General features: G+C 40.9%; 1 protein-coding gene across 3 annotated transcripts in view; it reads left to right on the top strand.

Moving 5' to 3' along the window:
* Positions 1-22,050, top strand: part of LOC122565348 (rho GTPase-activating protein 45-like) — a 183,608-nt gene extending 161,558 nt beyond the window's left edge. For all 3 annotated transcript variants that reach the window (XM_043721229.2, XM_043721228.2, XM_043721227.2), the window contains exons 18-23: positions 264-452; positions 4,408-4,545; positions 5,953-6,161; positions 9,661-9,916; positions 11,775-11,877; positions 15,477-22,050. In XM_043721229.2, the coding sequence (XP_043577164.2) occupies positions 264-452; positions 4,408-4,545; positions 5,953-6,161; positions 9,661-9,916; positions 11,775-11,877; positions 15,477-16,039 (1,458 nt within the window). In that variant the 3' untranslated portion in view covers positions 16,040-22,050. The remainder of the gene's footprint in view (positions 1-263; positions 453-4,407; positions 4,546-5,952; positions 6,162-9,660; positions 9,917-11,774; positions 11,878-15,476) is intronic.
* The last annotated feature ends 1,235 nt before the right edge of the window (positions 22,051-23,285 follow it).

The following is a 23,285-nucleotide window of genomic DNA, read 5'->3' as shown; positions in this document are numbered from 1 at the left end:
CGTGATCAAATTGAACTGCAGAGAATGCTGGAAGGGCTGAATGGTTTGTTCCTGTTCTTATATTCTATGATATAAAATTATGAAAGAATATTATTACATAAGGTCTGTGATCTGATAATGCCATATGCAGAAATTTCACAAAGATAATTTTGATCAAAATGTTATGTAAGACAGAGATTAACGAGTATCACAAATTGATTCCCTTCATTTGAATAGATTTCCAGCTTTTCCTGACACTAATCGTGGTGTAATGTACCTTGCAGTGCAATCTGGCTTGTCACAAGAAATGTCTGGAGACGCTGGCAATTAAATGTGGACACAAGAAGCTACAGCGGAAGTTACAGCTGTTTGGAAGGGACTTTGCCCAAGTTTCCAGAGACAGTCATGATGGAATCCCATTCATTATCAAGGCGTGCATCTCTGAGATTGAGAAGAGGGCTTTAAATATGAAAGTAAGTTCAGGAGCAGACTCTGAGAACACCCTTTTATCTCAATATCCAAGATAGTTCAGGTACAACCATAAATAAAAGTTCTAACTTTGGTTTTTGGGATTTAAATTACATTCATGATTAATGCCTGCGAGTCTAACTGATCTTAATAAGCTACCAACCTCCTGCTGTCTGGGAATTAAGGTCGGATCTATGGAACACCGCTACAAGTGACCCAGGAAGAATAGTAGTGATACACGTATTTTTCAAAATCTTTCTTCAGAAGATATTTATTAGTTTGAAAAAGTATTGGACATGAGGAAAATTGCTGCCTGACCAATAAGCAAAAACCAAACAATCGGAATGCTGAGTTTATTGAAAGATAACTTGTTCTGGATAAACTCTTAATGATTTCAAAGGTACTAAAATTACTCTTCTGAGTTAGCACAAAAGAAGATTGTTTTTTCTCATGTGATGGCAGCCATGGTAATTTCATTCCTCCAATAGAACAGCAGATAAAGAATTTCTGAGAGATGAAAGCTCATTATTTGTTATTCAAGAGTTTTTGTCATTTTAAGATATTTATGATCAATAAATTTAAATATAGAACAGTGTAGCAGAGGAGCAGGCCCTTTGGCCTGCTATGTTGCTATTTTAAACTAATCCCATCTGCCTACACATGGTCTGTATTCCTCTAATCCCTGCCTGTACATATGTCTATCTAAATGCCCTTAAACATTGCTATCGTATCTGCTTCTACAACCTCCCTGGGAGCATGTTCCAGGCACATACTCTCTGCCCGTTTCCCTCTTTTCAATACGTTGTAAATCCTTGAATATTTAACTGTCAGTCCTGAACCCCACTGCAACCACATCTCTGTGATGCCTACCACATCATCATCATTCACGATGATTTGTGCTGTTAATTCATCTGCTTTGTTGCCAATACTACGGGCATTCAGATAAAGCGCCTTAATGCTAATTTTCTTATCTTCATGATTTCCAGCATCTCTAGTAATATGTCCTAAGTTATCATTCCTTTTTGCTTCATTCCCAGCCTGCCTTGAACTTAAACCCTGCACACATGCTAACCTGCTGTTTATCTTTTTACTTGCCTCCATACTCCCTGTTGCTTTCCTGTTCCCTTTCCCCCCCCAATTCTCATGTTTAAAGTCCTAGTGACCACCCTATTTATCTTTTTTTCCAGAACACTGGTTCCAGATCAGTTCAGTTGGAGACCGTCCCATTGGTCCAAAACTGATGCCCAATGCCCCATAAAATGGAATCCTTTTTCCCACACCAATCTCTTAGCCACGTGTTTACTTCCCTAATTTTCTTATCCCATTGCCAATTAGCATGTGGCTCGGGCAGTAATCTGGAGATTATGACCCTTGAAAGGATCAAGACAAAAGATGGAAAATTATAAGCCGATTAGCCTAACTTCCGTTGTAGGTAAAATTCTAGAATCCATCATTAAGGGTGAGATTTCGAAATTCTTGGAAGTGCAGGATCAGATTAGAACAAGACAGCATGGATTTAATAAGGGGTGGTCGTGCCTAACAAACCTGTTAGAATTCTTTAAAGTGGTAACAAGTAGGTTAGGCCAAGGAAACCCAGTGGATGTTATCTATCTAGACATCAAAAAGGCCTTTGATAAAGTGCCTCATGGGAGGCTGCTGAGTAAGGTGTTCGAGGTGAGCTACTGGCAAGGATTGGGGATTGGCTGTCTGACAGAAGGCAAAAGAGTTGGGATAAAAGGTTCTTTTTCGGAATGGCAGGTGGTGACAAGTGGGGTCCCACAGGGTTCAGTGCTGGAGCTGCAGCTGTTCATTTTATGATCTGGATGAAGGGACTGGGGGCATTCTGGTGAAGTTCGCCCATGATACGAAATTAGGCAGACAAGCAAGTGGGGAGGCTGTAGAAGGATTCAGACAGTTTAGGAGAGTGTTCCAGGAAATGGCTGATGAAATTCAATGTGAGCAAGCCCAAAGTCTTGCACTTTGGAAAAAAGAATAGAAGCATGGATTACTTTCTAAACGGTGAGAAAATTCATAAAGCCAAAGTACAGAGGGATCTGGGAGTGCTAGTTGAGGATTCTCTAAAGGTAAACATGCAGGTTGAGTCCATGATTAAGAAAACGAATGCAATGTTGTCAATTATCTCAAGAGGGTTGGAATATAAAAGCAGTGATGTGCTTCTGAGACTTTATAAAGCTCTAGTTAGGCCCCATTTGGAATACAGTGTCCAGTTTTGGGCCCCACACCTCAGGAAGGACACACTGGCACTGGAGCGTGTCCAGCGGAGATTCACACGGACGATCCCTGGAATGGTAGGCCTAACCTGCGATGAACAGCTGAGGATCCTGGGATTGTATTCATTGTAGTTTAGAAGGTTATGGGGAGGTCTAATAGAAACTTACAAGATAATGCATGGCTTAGAAAGGGCAGATGCTTTGAAGTTGTTTCCGTTAGGAGAGAAGACTAGGACTCGTGGGCACAGCCTTAAAATTAGAGAGAGTCAGCTTAGAACGCAAAAGAGGAGACATTTCTTCAGCCAGAGAGTGGTGGGCCTGTGGAATTCATTGCCACGGAGTGCAGTGGAGGCTGGGACGTTGGATGTCTTCAGGCAGAGATTGATAAATTCTTGATCTCGCAAGGAGTTAAGGGCTACGGGGAGAGTGTGGGTAAGTGGAGTTGAAATGCCCATAAGTGTACCATGAGAGGCCATGTCAAATGCTTTAGTAAAGTACACATAGACCCAACATTCACTACCTTACCCTCATCTATCACCTTCGTCACTTCCTCAAAAAACCCAATCAAATTTGAGACAAGACCTCCTCACACAAAGCCATGCTGACTGTCCCTATGTTCATTCTTATCCAAATGTGTATAATCCTATCCCTAAGAATCTTCTCCAATAATTTTCCTACCACTGATGTAAGGTTCACAGGTCTATAATTTCCTGGTTTATCTGTTTTGCCCTTCTTAAACAAAGGAATAACATTGGCTATTCTCCAGTCATGTGGGACCTCACCTTTGGCTAAAGAGGATGCAAAGATTTCAGGATGCCCCAGCAATCCCTTGTCTCCAATGGCATCCTGCGATAGGTCCTATCAGCCCCTGGAGACTTAACCACCTTAATGTTTTTTAAGATGCCCCACCTCCTCCTCCTCCTCCTTAATATTGACATGCCTAGAATATCAACATACCCTTCCATAATCTTACTATCGTCTGTGCCTTCCTCCTTGGTGAACACCCAACGCGCACTACTTTTTAACGACCTAACCCTCTTCCTCTGCCTCCATGTATAATTTTATTTTCCTTCAGTGGGCCACCTACTTTTATCTGGCTACCCTCTTGCTCCTAATATATGTATAAAATACCTTGGGATTATCCTTAATTCTAGTTGCCAAGGACATCTCCTGGTCCCTGTAGCCCTCCTAAGTCCTTGTTTAATTTCTTTTCTGCTTCCTTTATATTCTTCAAAGGCCTTGTCTGAATCCAGGTTCCTAGTCCTTACATTTGCTTCCTTTTTCCTTTTTGACTAAATTTCAATATCTCTTGTCATCCAAGGTTCCTGAATCTTGTCATTCCTTTCTTTCACCCTCACAGGAACATGCTGGTCCTGAAATCTAACCAACAGGCCTTTAAAATATTCCCACATGTCAGATGTAGATTTACCTTCAAACAGCCAATCCCAATCTAATTTCTCCAGTTCCGGCCTAATACTGTTGTAATTAGCCTTCCCAAAATTGTCAACATCCTTTTCTTCCCACATTCCGTTTCTTCCAGTATTCTAATCTTTCATTATCTGGTCTTCAATTCTCCCTCTTCCTTTTCCATTCACTAAGCCCATACTTTATTAGTATCTCCAAACTTTCACTGTCTAATTCATGTTGCATCGGGAGTTTAGGATGCCAAGTGTTACTGCACACCTAGAAAAGCTTGACACACATCTTGCCTCTTTGATATTATCTTCAGGGAATCTACCGTGTTAATGGTGTAAAGACCCGTGTTGAGAAACTGTGCCAGGCTTTTGAGAATGGAAAGGAACTGGTCGAACTCTCACAAGCATCACCGCATGACATCAGCAATGTGCTCAAACTGTACCTGCGACAGGTAACAAACGGCCATTTTTTTGTTGTTAAGAAGCTGCTGTATTAAATCTTATGGGAGAACATCCCTGAGCTTTAAGGATGAAGTTGTCAAAAATTGTCAATTCCATTTATCTTAATTGTTTGTAAGAATTGTTGCTTTTGGAGAGTTCAATCTATTCACAACTTAGAGAGAAGCAGTTAGCTTTACTAAAGGTTTAACAGTTTGAGAGCTAGATGCCTGTTCTTCTGAATGTTGCAATCAGAGACAAAACAGGAAGAAATTAAAGATTTTGGGCTACTGTCCTTGAAGTAGGTCTTTAATGTAATCAATTTGGCTTCAGTGCATCTGCTTGCACCATTTCATTACACAAATTAATGCAAAAGCCTTCGCTAGGTTAATGGCAGATTGTTCAACACTGACAATGTGTGGTTTCATAGATAAAATTCTTTACTTGTTTCTTTTTGTTTGTTGTTGGGATGTACGTGTCATGAGTAGGCTGGCATTAATTGCCCATCCCTAACTGCCATCGATCTGAGACATTGTGAGGTCGTTCAAGAATAGTTTAGGGTCAGCCATATTGCTGTGAGTCTTGACTCAGACAGACCAGACCAGGGAAAGATGGCATGTTTCCCTCCCTAAAAGACCACTGATGAGCATTTCATGGTCACATTATTGACACTAACTTGCAGTTCCAGATATTTATTATTCCCTAGGCTGCCATGGTGGGATTTGAAACCATGTGACCATCATCGCCTCTGTTGTTTCTCAGAAGGTAGATTAGAATTGGTGATCAGAGCTTGATCATTAGGCAGTAAGATAGAATTATTTTAAAATAAACTACTACTGGTTAGAGCTACCAACTCTCCAGATGAGAACTGCAGACATGTCTCCAAATGCAAGCAAACTATGTTGGGGTGAGGGGGGAGCTTTGTGAAGGAAATGTGTTGTTTTAAAAGTGCTTTCAGTATATTTTTGTTTGCCAGCGAAGGTAATATTATGTTAATAGCTGTTTGAGGATTGGTGAAGAATATGTAATTGGTATGAGAGGAACTAACCTCATAAGAGGAGTGGGCTGTTTGGAAGCAATAGATAATGTCACAGATGCTCCCAGAAATATGTCCAAGCCAGAATTAAGATTAGAGTGGTGCTGGAACAGCACAGCAGGTCAGGCAGCATCCGAGGAGCAGGAAAATTGACGTTTCGGGCAAAAGCCCTTCATCAGGAATGAGGCTGGGAGCCTTAGGGGTGGAGAGATAAATAGGAAGGGGGGGGGGGGGTGGTGGCGGGGCTGGGCGAAAGTAGCTGAGAGAAGCCAGAGTTGTCAATCCTCTCTCACTCACTCTCTATCACACATACGCACACACCTCTCACAAAAAAAGACTTCTGAGTTCTAAATGCAACATTACCAATGCGAACATCTAACGTTAGCTTCCAGAACCTATTATGCTCTTTCGTCTCTATCACGATTTGATGGGACTGGCCAAAGAGAGCCTGCAAAGTACAGGGGATGCAGGAAGTAAAGAATCGACAATCGAAAAGGATTTACTGCTACTTGTGGCACGACTGAAAGAACTACTGAAGGATCTGCCACCTGCAAACAAGGCCACGCTACAGTACATCATTCGACATCTTAGCAAGTGAGTCCAGGCAGTTGCTAAATTCATCCTTTACCTTGGTCTGAAGGACAGGCTATGTACTGCTGCCTGTTTCACCAGTGCTTTTTTGCTTTAAGCGGTATCAGCTGCTATATTCTTTTGCAACATACAGGATTCAGGAACGTGACTAATCCTTGCAAGGTGGGCAGGTAATTGGGTTTTTTAAAAGATTTGTTCAAGATGCATAACAGATGCCAACTGGGATTTTTCAGTCAGTCTCCAGTTTCCCAAAGCAACAGAGAAGGTAGACCTTGCCAGAAGTTGGCACTCTGTGGCAGGTCTGAGTGCCATTATACCTGGCTGGCCTATAGATCACAGGTGCAGCCAAACGCTGCTGTGTTGATTAGTGACCTGGCTGCCTTCTTATAAACTGGCACCAGTTTTCCATCAGAGATGGTCCTGGAGCTGAAAAACAGTCCTGATTCTGGTCTCCTGTCTCCACGAGGAGAATTCATCCTCAAAATGCCTCAGATTATTGTCTTGATTTATACCATAGCTGAATGTTGAAACTTATCTGGTCAAAACCAGGAGAAACTGAAGAAATAGCTGGTTGGAGTTCCCCATGTAATTTAGTGGCAGTGGCTTTATCTATTCTAGAACATTGCCATTACAAAAGAGAAAGTGCTAGAAAAGCTAAAAGGTCTTAAAATTGATAAATCTCCTGGTCCTGATGGGTTACATCCTAGAGTTCTGAGGGAGGTGGCTGAGGAAATAGCAGAGGCATTGGTTGAGATCTTTCAAAAGTCACTGGAGTCAGGGAAAGTCCGGGATGATTGGAAGATCGCTGTTGTAATCCCCTTGTTCAAGAAAGGGTCAAGGCAAAAGATGGAAAATTATAGGCCAATTAGCCTAACCTCGGTTGTTGGTAAAATTCTAGAATCCATCATTAAGGATGAGGTTTCTAAATTCTTGGAAGAGCAGGGTCGGATTAGAACAAGTCAACATGGATTTTAAAAGGGGAGGTCGTGCCTGACAAACCTGTTGGAGTTCTTTGAAGAGGTGACAAGTAGGTTAGACCGGGGAAACCCAGTGGATGTGGTCTACCTAGACTTCCAAAAGGCCTTTGATAAGGTGCCACAAGGGAGGCTGCTGAGCAAGGTGAGGGCCCATGGTGTTCGAGGTGAGCTACTGGTATGGATTGAGGATTGGCTGTCTGACAGAAGGCAGAGAGTTGGGATAAAAGGTTCTTTTTCAGAATGGCAGCCGGTGACAAGCGGTGTCCTGCAGGGTTCAGTGTTCACGTTATATATTAATGATCTGGATGAAGGGACTGGGGGCATTCTAGCAAAATTTGCCGATGATACAAAGTTAGGTGGACAGGCAGGTAGTACTGAGGAAGTGGGGAGGCTGCAGAAGGATCTAGACAGTTTGGAGGAGTGGTCCAGGAAATGGCTTATGGAATTCAATGTGAGCAAATGCGAGGTCTTGCACTTTGGAAAAAAGAATAGAAGCATGGATTACTTTCTAAACAGTGAGAAAATTCATAAAGCCAAAGTACAGAGGGATCTGGGAGTGCTAGTTGAGGATTCTCTAAAGGTAAACATGCAGGTTGAGTCCATGATTAAGAAAACGAATGCAATGTTGTCAATTATCTCAAGAGGGTTGGAATATAAAAGCACTGTTGTGCTACTGAGACTTTATAAAGCTCTGGTTAGGCCCCATTTGGAGTACTGTGTCCAGTTTTGGTCCCCACACCTCAGGAAGGACATACTGGCACTGGAGCGTGTCCAGCGGAGATTCACACGGATGATCCCTGGAATGGTAGGTCTAACATATGAGGAACGGCTGAGGATCCTGGGATTGTATTCATTGGAGTTTGAAGATTAAGGGGAGATCTAATAGAAACTTACAAGATAATACATGGCTTGGAGAGGGTGGACGCTAGGAAATTGTTTCCGTTAGGCGAGGAGATTAGGACCTGTGGACACAGCCTTAGAATTAGAGGGGGTAAATTCTGAACAGAAATGCGGAGACATTTCTTCAGCCAGAGAGTGGTGGGCCTGTGGAATTCATTGCCACAGAGTGCACTGGAGGCTGGGACGCTAAATATCTTCAAGGCAGAAATTGATAAATTCTTGATGTCACAAGGAATTAAGGGCTACGGGGAGAATGCGGGTAAGTGGAGTTGAAATGCCCATCAGCCATGATTGAATGGTGGAGTGGACTCGATGGGCCGAATGGCCTTACTTCCACTCCTGTGTCTTATGGTCTTATGTTCTTAACAATTCCAAGCAATTCCATTGCCTTGCTGTAGGCCAATAATTAGCTGCTTTTCTATATTTTCTTTTCTCTCTTCAAAAAAACGATGGTCTTCCCTTGGCTTTTCCTTTTGGCAAAGTATTCTGCGCTCTAGAAAATTGCCACAGAAAGAAATTGTCTCAAACTCCAACTGCGTTCATTTGACAATTTCAATTTATTGACCTGTGACTCCCCAGTCAGGATGAATTAATCTTTCCATATTATCCTCATTCTTTCATGTTTATAAAATGAGCTCTGTTAACTGTCATCCTCCTTTCCAGAAGTAATAGCCCCAGTGGCCCACATTCCTCTCTCTGGAAATTAGGAACAGGTGAAGCCCAGTGGGCCTCTTGAGTCCTTTTTACCGTTGTATAAGATCTGGGCGGAGTTTTTTTAGTCTCCTTACATTGACCCATCATGACTCCATAACGCTTATTACCTTTGTCTAGCTAATGTTCTATGAATCTCAGCTTTGAAATGTTCCCGGGGAAAGCGCCTTTAGATTTCCACACTTCATTGTGAGGTGAAATGCTTCCTGATATCCCTCATGAATGGCCTCACTGTAATTTCAAGATTATAGCCCTAGGTCCAGTAAGCCCACCAGAGGAAATTGTTTCTCTTTTTTGAGGTACAACTGCAGCTTTGTTTTGAATTCATCAGAGATAAATGATGGACTCTTCATGGGATTCACAGGGGCTGGGGGAGTGCTGGAAGCAATGGTGAGGGAATGGGAGGAGCCAGTGTAGAGTTGTACTCTTGGGACACCCTCTGCAGTACTGGAAGATCCAGTGAGAACCCTTCTTCAAAAAGAAATGCAGTGAAGAATAAAACAGATTCTGACTGAAAATCCTCTCCAATAATGAGCTTTCAGTATCTAATGTAGATCTGCCTGAGGGTGGAAATACCATTACAAGACAAACTTTCAAATTAGGTATTTGCTGTCTCTAATGATTTATTGTCATGATGGTGACTTCAGGAATTGGTGACAAAAGTCACTGTCGATCAAGTTCTACATTAATGCCCTTCACTGGGTATCAGTGATATGACTGAGAGGATGGGAGTCCTCACAAGAGGTATTGGGGATTGCAAATCCCAGCTGGTCAGTGAGGTTCTGCTAGATGTCGTCATCCAATATTTCTGATAATGTCTGCCATACTCCCACTTTGGACAGGATCATGAAAGAGAATGTCCTCTAGTATCTTCTGACATTAGGCATTAAGTAATGTATATTTCTAATCCTTAGAATTTCAGAACTTGAACAAAGCAATAAGATGTCTCCAAGTAATCTGGGGATTGTATTTGGACCGACGCTGATGAGACCCAGACCTACAGAGGCAACTGTGTCTTTGTCATCCCTTGTTGACTACCCTCATCAGGCTCGCATTGTGGAAACATTAATTATCTGCTACACAGACATATTTGAACCTAAAGCAGAGTTTAACATGCCTTCAGATGAAGATACTGTGGATGAAGCATCACCAACTGATGGTTATAGTGAGGTAAGAAACGTCTCTAAATGTAAACACTTACTGAGCAGTGTGATTTATTGCAGAGACAGCACAACTATTTGTTAAAAGCTCCTTATTTTCTCAAATTATAAACCATATCATAGAATATTGCATAACTTCCCCTAATAGGCACTTGATAGTACAGTACTTGAGTACCGCTGAAAGTTATCTTGTCTTTCACTCATTGTGACAGACACAAAAATACAAAATCTGATGGAACACAACAATTTATCCTGCTGATTGGTTGGCAAGTAGACTCTAGTTGAGATGCTCCCATGGAGAATGCACCAGTGTTCTGCAAGCAGAAGTAATGCACCCCGGCGTTGCATACTTTTATATTTAGCAAAAGCTTGGAAGACAGCTGTTTCCTAGTGCATTTCCCATGGAAACACTGGCCAACCATTAGAATCCTTTAGCTCATGTAGTATAAATTGCTGTTCCCTTGAAATCTGGTGTTTTTGTATCCATTCCGACGAGTGCAAGGTGAAAACCTTCTTTCAGCTATTCTACAATATAATTGACAGAAGTTTTCTCCTTTTGCAACTGTGTTGTGCCTTTTTGTATAATTGTTTCATTGTGACCTGTTGAGTGAGTTGCATGAGTTTAATTGAAATGAGCACTACTTGATTCAAGTGACACTAGACTTTCTATACTTAATGTGCAGTATTATGCAGGTATAATATACTGAAAGTGTCATATTATGGATTGTGACAGTCTTGTGTGCTCAGCATTGCAGAGTAAAACAAAATTATTGGAGGAAATTATTTTACAATGGTTGTAAAGTCATCAGTTATTTAATGAAGTCAACAGCTATTAAGACCTGGAAGTGATGCTCAGACCTTAAATTTAGGTCATGATATTCAGAGTCCTATGCAATTCCTGTTTTAGTGATTAATCTACTAATTTATTGTGAATGAGTTGAGCCTTCCTGGAAAGTAGATAAAGGAATTTCATATGAACATATACATTTTTATTCATTAATATCACACAACACAATTTTTAGACCTTTCTGTTCCTCACATCATGTATTGAGTCAATTTACTCCTATCTAAGAAGTTGTATTTAGCATGTAGCCAGTGTTCATCTCTTGTCCAAGTACACTGTAAAACACATGGCAACTGAGAAAAGGGCATTGAGATGTGGTGGCAGAAATGGGTATAACCAGCTCTCTCCGTGCTCATCAGTGTCGAGGAGAGTTATCTGTGATCAGGGATATGATAGCATACTGTCCTCTTGCTTGGATAATTGCAGTTCTAACAACCTTAAAAACCTCAGTTCTACTTAGTACTCAAAAGTACTGGGACAAATTATTTCTACTGCGATAGTGAACTTGAAAATATTTGGTGAAGGCTTCTAAAGTGGATTTTAATAGAGCCAAGAAAGGCTGTCCTTGCCAGTCAGGAAGATCAATTGTTAATTTGACATAATGACAACAGGAAAGGGGTTAGGAGAATACAATTATGCAAAGTTGTTCAAGCCTACAATGCTGTGGCAAAGAAAATGATTGAAACAGAGACCGTAACATCTTGTTAAAGAGGAGTCATGTCAAACCTTGAAGAAATGGAAGGGGGAGAGAGTAGGCAGTGGGATTAGTTTTGGATTATTATACCTAGTTGCTGGCATGCACAATTGGACAAATTAATTACTCTTTTGGTTTAAACTTCTTTGGTTGTCCTTTTAGCAAAAGTTATAATCCATTTAAATTACGTTGAGCCTCTATTGAAATGTAGCCAAAAGAATGTCATTTGAACTCACAAACTAATCAGCCAACTAATATTGTCAGTTTCTGAGTTTTGTCTTGCAGCTTGGGGAAGGTATTTTATTTTTATTAATTAATTCTGTGTTTCAGAGAGAGTCTTCTGCAAGAAGAGTGGGATCTGGGAATGATTTACCTTATCTTGATGAATCAGCAGAGTTTGACAGAGAGAGGCTATACTCTGACACACTTTGTGGTAAGTAAGCAAAAGAAAATTGTGCGTAATGTTAGAATAAGTTATAAAAAGTGATCCTTTATACCCACAATGTAATCAGAGCTCTGTGATACCTTTGCAGTATGCTGGTCTAGTTCAGAGTCAGCTTGTTAGACCAATTCAGATCAGTTGATTTTGTCTGAACTATCATGTTTAGTTGCTTTAATTTTCTACCATTTCCAGGCAAATATCCCATTCACTGAACAGTATTAGTTACATGTGACAGCTAAATATGTACAGACATTGCTTATCACGTTTTTTTGAAGGAATGTTTTAAAAGTCCAATTTTTATGCCAATATCTCACTTAATGTATGTTATTTGATATTACAGCCAGCACGGATTTGTGAAGGGTAGGTCTTGCCTTACAAGTCTTATTGAATTCTTTGAGGAGGTGACCAAGCATGTGGATGAGGGTAGAGCAGTGGATGTAGTATACATGGATTTTAGTAAGGCATTTGATAAGGTTCCCCATGGTAGGCTTATGCGGAAAGTCAGGAGGCATGGGATAGAGGGAAATTTGGCCAATTGGATAGAAAACTGGCTAACCGGTCGAAGTCAGAGAGTGGTGGTAGATGGTAAATATTCAGCCTGGAGCCCAGTTACAAGTGGAGTTCCGCAGGGATCAGTTCTGGGTCCTCTGCTGTTTGTAATTTTTACTAATGACTTGGATGAGGGAGTCGAAGGGTGGGTCAGTAAATTTGCAGATGATACGAAGATTGGTGGAGTTGTGGATAGTGAGGAGGGCTGTTGTCGGCTGCAAAGGGACTTAGATATGATGCAGAGCTGGGCTGAGGAGTGGCAGATGGAGTTCAACCCTGCCAAGTGTGAGGTTGTCCATTTTGGAAAGACAAATAAGAATGCGGAATACAGGGTTAACGGTAGGGTTCTTAGTGAGGTGGAGGAACAGAGGGATCTTGGGGTCTATGTTCATAGATCTTTGAAAGTTGCCACTCAGAAGGATAGAGCTTGTAAGAAGGCCTATGGGGTATTAGCGTTCATTAGCAGAGGGATTGAATTCAAGAGTCATGAAGTGATGTTGCAAATGTACAGGACTTTGGTTAGGCCACATTTGGAGTACTGTGTGCAGTTCTGGTCGCCTCACTTTAGGAAAGATGTGGAAGCTTTGGAGAGGGTGCAGAGAAGATTTACCAGGATGTTGCCTGGAATGGAGAATAGGTCGTACGAGGATAGGTTGAGAGTGCTAGGCCTTTTCTCGTTGGAATGGCGAAGGATGAGGGGGTTTATAAGTTGATCAGAGGAATAGATAGAGTAGACAGTCAGAAACTTTTTCCCCGGGTACAACAGAGTGTTACAAAGGGATATAAATTTAAGGTGAAGGGTGGAAGGTATAGGGGAGATGTCAGGGGTGAGTTCTTTACCCAGAGAGTGGTGGGGGCATGGAATGCGCTGCCTGTGGGAGTGGTAGAGTCAGAATCTTTGGTGACCTTTAAGTGGCAATTGGATAGGTACATGGATGGTTGCTTAAGCTAGGACAAATGTTCGGCACAACATCGTGGGCCGAAGGGCCTGTTCTGTGCTGTATTGTTCTATGTTCTATGTTCCATAAAGTTACTTTGAAGTGAATGTCTGTCTGTCCAGCTAGTGCCCAATTGACTGTGTTGTCTACAGTATATTTGCTTTCTTCCTCCAAGTATTTAATATATACTGTATTGTGAGCAGTTATGATCCCAGCATTGGTACCTTTGGAGCCCCACTGGGTGTAGATCACCAACTTGAAGCTCTTAACCCCAGTCATTGCTTTTTTGCCCATTAGCCAATTCTCTGTCCATGTGAATACACTACCTCCAACACCATGGGCTGGTATAACTTAACCTTTTGCGAGCTACCTTGTGAAATACCTGCTGGAATGCAACACATCTGGTTCCTCTGTATCTATTCTAGTTGAGACTTCCTTGAAAAACTGTAATAAATTAGTCAGACACGATTTCCCTTTCATGAAGCCATGCTGACTGGACTTGATTAGATTATATTTCTTACAATGTGGAAACAGGTCCTTCGGCCCAACAAGTCCACACCGACCCGCCGAAGCGCAATCCACCCAGACGCATTCCGCTACACCTAACACTACGGGCAATTTAGCATGGCCAATTCACCTAACCCGCACATTTTTGGACTGTGGGAGGAAACCCACGCAAACACTGGGAGAATGTGCAAACTCCAGGCGGGAATTGAACCCAGGTCTCTGGCACTGTGAGGCAGCAGTGCTAACCACTGTGCCACCGTGCCACCCACTGTCACCGTGCTGCCCAAATGATTTTCCAGATGTTCTGCTGCAGCATCCTTGATAATTGATTCCAATACTTTTTCAACAGTAGATGTTAGACTAATCGACCTTTAATTATTTAATTTTGCCTCCTTCCTTTTTGAATAGGAGTGTCACATTAGCAAATTTCCAATTCCATGTACTTCTCTAGAAGCCAAGGATTTTTGGAAAATTTTAACCTATGTAGCCATGTACTCTGAAGCTCCCTATTTTAGAAACATGAATTGCAAGCCATTAGGACCATGGTGAGGTTATTTAATTCTTCCTCCATATTAACAGGATGTTCATTGTATCTTCCACCGTAAAGATTGTTGCAAAATATCTGCTTAACTCCTCTTCCAGTTCTTTGTTCCCCATAACTATCTCCTCAGGTTCAATCTCTTAGGGGTTTACATGACTTTGATTTCTCTCGTGTTGTATATTTTAAAGAAGCTCTTACAGTCAGTTTTTATATTCCTTGCTAGTTAGCCCTCATGTATTTTCTCTTATCTTGTTAGTCCTCCTTTTGGTACAAACGCCAACACCTGTATACACCAGGTTGCAAATCAGTGAACAAAGGATGACACGGTGGCTCAGTGGTTGGCACTGCTGCCTCACAGCCCCAGGGACCTGGGTTCAATTCCAGTCTCGGGCAAATGTCTGGTGTGGAGTTTGCACATTCTCCCCGTGTCTGTGTGGGTTTCCTCTGGGTGCTCTGGTTTCCTCCACAATCCAAAGATATGCAGGTTAGGGTGAATTGGCCATGCTAAACTGCCCATAGTGTTCAGGGATGTGTAGGTTAGGTGCATTATTCAGGGGTAAATGTAGAGTGATGGGTAGGGGAATGGGTTTGGGTGGGTTACTGTTCGGAGGGTCGGTGTGGACTTGTTGGGTTAAAGGGCATATTTCCATACTGTAAGGATTCTAGGTGGAATCTTTGCTATATGATGAGGTCCATTTTTTTTGTGGTGAAACTTACTCCGGTTTCTTTGCAGCTAAAATGTTTGTGTGATGTGGAACGAGTCTTCATTATATTACTACATCTTAATGTTTTTAATACTCATAATATTGTACAAATACAAATGATTGCAAGTGAAAACCACTGGCATTATTGTTCCACAAAGCAGGATGCTAATAATCTATCAAATAATAAAAATCAGAAGAATTGCAGATGCTAGAAATCAGAACAAATACAGAAATTGCCAGAAAAGCTCAGTAGTTCTGGCAGCATCTGTGGAGAGAAATCAGCGTTAACGTTTCGGGTCCAGTGACCCTTCCTAAGAACTCTAATAATAATCTATGTTTGTCTTGTTCCAGGAAACTCGTTAGGATCAGAAAAGTCTTCAGAATCCCGTGAACGTTCACTGGATTCTGACTCCGAGCTAGAAGATGGGGCACATGAATGTACTACTGGACAAACTGGGTTTGAGGAAGGAGTCCAAAGAAGTCGAAAGGGATATTTGCCAAAACAGGAGAGCGTAGCTAGTGCTGATGAGCCTCCTTTCTACAGTGACAATGCAGAAGAAGACTGCAATAAATTGGCTAAACAGACTGAGAATAGTCAGGCTCAGGGTTCAGCTGCTGACATGTCTCAGACTGAGGGCTTAGCATCGGAAACAACTGTTGAATATTCTACAGCTTTGTCACAACAGCTGGAGAAAGATGGGCAGGCAAATGCTGGTGATGAGGAACTGGACCGAGCGAACAAAGGTCTGGCAGACTTCAATACAAACCAGTCAAATAATGTGGACAAAAATCATTGGTTTCATACCAGCAGGCCATTACACGTGAGAGCGCGGCGCAGTCAGTTGCCATGGGTACGGATGCGTCATGGGAAAATAGACATCGGACTTGAAACTCGAGACCCGGAATTTGTCTAATCATATTTTGTTGTGATTTGCTTTTTTTTTTCAGTATAGTTTTCCACAAATGCTAAAGATGCTTTTTGCTGGATTAATGAAAGAATGATATGAACAGTAGCATGGCGTAAGATCAAATTTCAAAATAACTTTCAGAGTGTTTGGTGGTTGCCATTTTGAGACAAGGACTGTGCCAATGATTTTATCTGGAGGTCGTTCTAATTAAAATGTGAATGAATTTGTTGAGTTCAAAAATTGAAATCAGCGTCACAATTTACAAAGGTAACAGTATTAATATTCAGCAGTTATTTACTTCAGGAACATTAAAAAAAAATTGAAGAGGTCCTGAAATAGAAGGAACCTGGTTATTTTGCATGTAACATGCATTGGACAACTTGATCAGTTATTTGTCGTAAGCATCAATATCTTAATTTATAGAAAGCAGGAGTATGAAGTCATTTTCAAGAATTATGAAATTCTTTTGTGAGATGCAAAAAATTTAATAATTGAAGCCAACATGGACTATAAAGATCTTTTCAATTTTTTTTTTAAAGATTTGCTTGATTTCCTTTTAAAGTTTGTAGGCATTTTCTGTCATCTTTATGGTCATTGTTCTTATGTCTTGGCTGTTCTGTCACGGGAGGTATCAGAGATGTATACATCTGTGCTTCTACAACATCAATGTGCTTTCCGATGAAGTTGCTCAATGTTGTTCAGGAGCAGAAAGGTGAATTTTCTTCCCTTCCTCCTAACCTGAGAGTCCTGAGATCATATTTGCCAGCCCAAGCTTTGTTGAAAGAAATTGAAACTTACCCCCGGTGCACTGAACTTGGGCCTTCTCAGTCTATGCAACTCTCTGCACCATCAGGTGGTGCACTTGAGCTGTCATTTTGACCATTTTTGAGCAGGAATCTCTAGTTATTCTGTGTGCCCAAGGGTAACATTTTCATTTTTTTTAACCAGCGATAGGCATCATTGGCATTTATCACCCATCCCTAGTGTAAATGGAGGTGAAAATGCTGCCTGGTACAATGCAGTATTCCGTTGAATGTACTCTATGCTGTTACTTAGAGATTCAGATCTTTGCCCCAGCAAATATGAACAAATGTTCATAATATTTCCAAGTCAGGATGGTGTATGACCTTAGTTGGAAAATTGCACATAACTATGTTTCCACATTCCTAGCCTTTCTAGATGGCTGTGAATGTCAAAATGGCTGATGAAGAAGCCTTATTAAGTTGGATTGAGTCATATAGATGATGCACTCTGCAGACATTACTGCCAGTGGTTCAGGAAGTGAATGACTATGATGGTGTGTGTGGCTTTCAAATGGACTGCTTTATCTTGTATGATATTGAGCTTCTTGAATGGTGTTCCAGCTTTACCCATCCAAACAAATGGAGATTATTCTGTCATGCTCATGATTTCTGCCTTGCAGATGATGGACAGGCTTTTGAGAATTTATCAATGAGTCATTCAGCTTAAGATACCCATACTGTGCCTTGCTACAATAGCGATATCATCTTTGTGGCTTAATCAGTTTCTTTACCGTGATGACCTCCAGGATTTTGAGAGTAGGGAGAAATAATGCTATGAAATGTCAAGAGGAGGTTTACTAGATTCTATATTGTTGGGAAGGTCCTTGCCTGGCACTTCAGTGGCAAAAATGTCATTCGGCACTTATTAGCCTAGACTTGGATGTAATTCTCAGACTCACTGCATATAAATACAGACTGCTTCATTATCTGAGGAATTGTGAATGGAGCTCAATAGTCATTGCAAAACATCCCCACTTCCGGTTACAATGTAAGAAGACAAACTTTATCAATTCTGGAATTATAAGCTAGTGTCTGTAATAATGACTGCCATAATTGTGAACAAAATGACACTCTTCTTTTATGGAAGGAAATCTGCCATCTTTGGCCTACATGTGACTCCAGACTTACTGCAGTGTGGTTGACTCAACTACCATCTGAAACAATCCAGCAAGCCACTCAATTTAATGGCCTCTTGCATATGGTCATGAAATGTTGACTTTGCCCGTGATGCCCTCATCCCAACAAAAGCTTTTATTAAAAATGCTGAGGATGGTTGGGCATGGGATGCTGTGATGAGGAACTCCTGTAGTGAGGCCCAGAAGTACAACCATCTTCCATTGTACTAAATGTGTCTGCAGCCATTGGAGACTTTTCTGTCTGATCTGTGTGCTTTGGCCAAGGCTGAAAGTCCTGGTAATATGCAAACAAGGTATCGGTGAACAGGTAATTGGTGAGTAAGTACTACTTCTGAAACTGTCACTTGCTAACGATTTGAGGGTAGGGTGGTCAATATTGTTCATTTGGATTTGTCTACATTAGAAGTTGTAGCTGTACTGAAACAAATTGACTAGATTAGATTTAGATTACATCGTTAGCAAGTGACAGTTTCAGAAGTAGTACTTACTCACCAATTACCTGTTCACCGATACCTTGTTTGCATATTACCAGGACTTTCAGCCTTGGCCAAAGCACACAGATCAGACAGAAAAGTCTCCAATGGCTGCAGACACATTTAGTACAATGGAAGATGGTTGTACTTCTGGGCCTCACTACAGGAGTTCCTCATCACAGCATCCCATGCCCAACCATCCTCAGCATTTTTAATAAAAGCTTTTGTTGGGATGAGGGCATCACGGGCAAAGCCAACATTTCATGACCATATGCAAGAGGCCATTAAATTGAGTGGCTTGCTGGATTGTTTCAGATGGTAGTTGTAGAAGTTGTAGCTGTACTGAAACAAATTGACTAAGAGTGTGAACTGCAGCAGTGTCCTTTTATAAATGACTTGCTGACCCAAGTCTTAAACCAAATCCTGTCAATGAAGGAACTAAAGAAGTGAAATCATTAACACTTATGGTTAATGATCAGGCAAGAAGAACTTGGCATTGCTGTGCCTCTGCATGTGGGAATAAGGCAACATGATAAAACAATTTCTAAGATTTTTATGACTGGAAAAGAGATTAAAATTACCAATATCAAGACGTTGTTAAATAAATTAGATTAATAGAACTTAAATTTCACAGCTTAAGTTTTGAATATATTACATTAATGGGAGCAAATCCATTCTATTTTTATCCAATCTGCTTTGATTTAGGAATCTATATTAACAACGGTTTCTTTGTGCATTGGGAAAATTTTTATATGGAACAAAGATTCACTACAGAAGAAAATAGGTGTATTTTTACTCAAACTTTGCCTTATCCCGAATATTAAGTCTCTAGCCATGGAAAATCTAAACTTTTTGCAAAGACAAGGAGCTGGGGTAAGGGGCATATTTTAGTTTTGCTTTTACTCATTGGGAAGGGGAAAGGTGAACAAAGTTTGGAAAGAAAGGGTTTGGCACAACAACAAACATTAATTTCAAAACAGATTCCAAAGCAATCATTTGATATTTTAAATAATTGAGGAATTCCCTCCCTAATGGCACTGTAGGTCTACCTGTAGCACATGAGAGAAGGTAGACTGCAGATGCTGGAGATTCGGAGTCAAAAAGTGTGGCGCTGAAAAAGCACAGCAGATCAGGCAGCATTTGAGGAGTAGAAGAGTCAACGTTTCAGGCATAAGCCCTTTATCAGGAATGTGTGGGAGGAAGGGGGCTGAGAGATAAATAGGGGGTTGGGGGGTGTGGCTGGGGGAAGGTGATAGGTGGGACTGCAGGTGGGGGCGTGATTGTGATAGGTCGGTGGGGAGGGCTGACCTAAAGCACGCGGACTGCAGCAGATCAAGAAGGCAGCTCACCACCCATCATCTCAAGGACAACTAGGGACACATATTAAATGCTGGCCGAGCCAGTGACATGTACTAGTGAATTTTTATAAAAAAGAAAATTAATGAAAATGGCTATCATTACAACCCAAGCAGCAGAGCTAATTAATAAAACCTCCTCTTCTCATTCTGGTTAAGAAGCAGAGTTAGAGAGACACAGACTATACTCCAAGTCCTGATTATCAGTAAAGTGGATGGGGATAGAAGTTTAACTGGCACTGACCTAGTGTTCATCTCTGATGTACACTTTGAACTGACCTGGGCAGAATTCATAGAAAACTGGTGTTACAACCTGGATTTTGCTCCATCCCAGTGTGCTTTGTGGATAGTGTTTTGGGAAGAGTAAACTTGTGTTTGGTTCACTCAGTCTGACAGTTGATACTGTCACTCTCCCACATATGCTTCCACGCTCCACAGGCTTGGGTGCTCTGTGCGCCATTTTAATCGTAGCCCTCCAAGAGTACACAAGGAAGAGAGAGAGAGAGAGAGAAGGAGGTTCATTCACCCTGATCCATTTGCCACTTTGTGGCTCATGAGCAGACCCCCCAACCGGTCCCCATACCCAGTCCTTGGGCATTCTGTCTAATGCCGGCCCCTCCCCACACCACCCTCAGCACTCAGGCTGGCTGAAGATAAGGACTTGCACATGACTTGCTGCTTATCCAATCAGAGACTTTTTTTTACCTCAATGAGCCAAGCAACAAAATGGGAGATAAATTATCTCTGATTAGAGAAGCAGCTTCTTGCTGAGCCTTATATTATGGGCCAGATAGGACTCCCCTTGGCAGGCTGCAGTTCAGGTCTGTTAGTCAGGAATGGTCTAGACTAAAGGGAACTACTTAATGCCAAGGACCTGGTGGATGCTGTTCTGGAAGCAGTCCAGGGAAATTGACAAAGCTTTCATTTATATAGCATCTTTTCAAATTGTAGTACATTACAGTGCCCTTAGGAATGCTAGAAAACAAAATTCTGGCATCAAGCCACATATCGGATATTACGACAGCTAGGTACGATTTGAGGAGTATTTTAAAGGATGAGAAAATGGTGGAGAATATTAGGGAGAGAATTTCAGAAATTTGGGCCTACTAATGCAGCAGAAAGCATGATGCTATTGTGGAACAAGTAAAACTGGAGTGTTTAAGAAGCTGAAACTGATGCGACACCTTCCAGAGACAAATAGAATCTAAGATACCATGTTCATTGAAGCATCTCAGTCTGGAATAAGGTGCTGGTCTTGTAAACCAGAAATCATATGTTCAGGCCCTATCCATACCTGTAGACTCCTCGTTGGATTTTTTGACACAGATGAGTTGGACCAAAGGGTTTGTTCCCATGCTGTATAACTCTGTATTGGAGTCTTGTGTCCCAGTTTTCCGATGAAGAAACTTTTCATTCCCCTATTCAGATGCTGACACACCTGTATCGCCAACATCTGTTTGATTTTAATATTTTGACCCTATATTTAGTTAGTTTTTGATAGGGAAGGAAATATTTCTGAATGAGCCTATTTAAAGATAGGGTTAGTATATTTCAGATTTCCAGCTTTTGTTTAGGTCACCTTATTTCCAACTTACCCGAGCTGTGTGAGGTACACTGGCTCTGTGGTATCATTATTTAGGGCAATGAGGTGATCGGTTAAAATAATCCTCACTGTCACATGATAACATTTTGGTGTATGATATATGATCCAACATCTAATTTTAATATAGCCTTTTGAGCTTTATTGGCATTATATAATACAGCAGTTGTCCTAGTGTTTTTACATTGGGATATTGAACAATTCTTTAGTGTCAGAGCTTTGTGGCAACTTTTTTTTAGTTAATTTGCTTCACATTTCAAATTTGAAGTTTACTATATGAGCAAATGAGTGTTTTTATACAATGGCCTGTAAGTGTATGTATGTGTGCTTGTGTAACCTTACATCAGCATGTCTTGGGTAATATTCAGCAGGATGGGTAAAGTCTTGTTTGAAAGTTATTGATTGATAGAACACAGTTTAATTCCCTGATGTACAATGGTCAATGTGTATATACAATGGAGAAGTGGGAATTACTTCTTTGTTCTGTTGGCCTACTACTGTAAAAGCAATTGTTCTGTATAACAGGGTTTGTTTTATACATTTTATTGTGTAAATATGTTTTTTTTCTTATACTATACTTGCATTTATCCAGGGCAAAAATGCTGAAATTGATTTATATTTCTGATATTATATTTCAGTACGATTAATAATGAATGTGTCCATCATTATTTATTCTCTGGAGCATTGTTATTGCTGAATGTGTAATACTCTTGATCACAAAACCACATGAGGGTACTGCGCACAGCTATTGTCTGAAGCTCATTTGAGTGCACCTTTCCAGTTTAGTCCACTAATGTTTATGGAGTCAATTTTCCAGTCTTTGATTCTGACATCTTGCCAGTGCTCACTTTTTGTCGTTTCACTATTGTCAGTCTTGGTGTCAGCTGCTGAGGCCACGGACCCTGAAATTCTTTCCGAACCTTCTTTTTCCTCTGAATGCTGTTTAAAGCCTATTTCAGTGACCAAGCTTTTCATAATCTATCTGATTATGTCAGATAACCAGTCGTAATATCCCTATGTTCCTTGGTATCAGCATTGTTTTACAGTAAGGGTACTTTATAAACGTACAATACTATCGAATATACCATCTTAACATGGTTCCATTATTCACAATTTTCAGACAAACTAACTTTTCTGATTTATAACACAAGCAACTTCCTGCATTAACATCAGAAAGAGCAAATGAAAGAGTGCAATATGTAAATTATTACCAAATATATATATGTAAGGCATTGCACCCCACCGCTTCCGAATGACAGAAAGCAAGGTCACAACTGTAATAATGGATAATATTGACTTGAGTGGAAATAAATCATCCAACAATGGATCAAGTACCCAGACTACATTGATGATAACTTCAATAATGGTGAAGTTTATGTTCTGCAAAAAGGTTTCTCTTGCTAACCTGCAGACTTCTGGCCTGTCATTTGTAACTGACCATATCTCACATTTATTTATAATATTGCACAAGGTGTGACTGTGTTACAGCATCATGTGCATTGAATACTAATCTCAGTTAGTTACAAAAACAAAGTAAGATATTCACAAGGTCATGACATCAGTAATTCTTTAAATTAAGCTGTCCCTGGACCCCTGAGCCTTGGAGTCTTGACCAACATATGTCACTAGTTCTTGACTGTGATTTGAGGACCTTTATGTTTAAATGCATTTCACCAAATTTGCAAATTGGGTGGAACTAAAATGTTTGACTAAAGCAAGCCACTTGATTGGATGATGATGATGTAAAATGGGCACAGCCTAAGTTCAGAACTGCACTGATAAGTCACAAAGAGCTAACTGGCTCCTTGCATGCCTCAATTCTAAATGAATTCCTATGTTGCAGCATTCTTGAAAGCAGCAGAAAACTCTGTAGCTAAGTGTTGAG

This window comes from Chiloscyllium plagiosum, unplaced genomic scaffold (genome assembly GCF_037043375.1).
Source record: "Chiloscyllium plagiosum isolate Xiang-an unplaced genomic scaffold, Cpla_swu_hap1 HiC_scaffold_28, whole genome shotgun sequence".
Classification (NCBI taxonomy): domain Eukaryota; kingdom Metazoa; phylum Chordata; class Chondrichthyes; order Orectolobiformes; family Hemiscylliidae; genus Chiloscyllium; species Chiloscyllium plagiosum.
The sequence above is the reverse complement of the archived record's forward strand: the minus strand, read 5'-3'. Positions and strand labels throughout refer to the sequence as shown.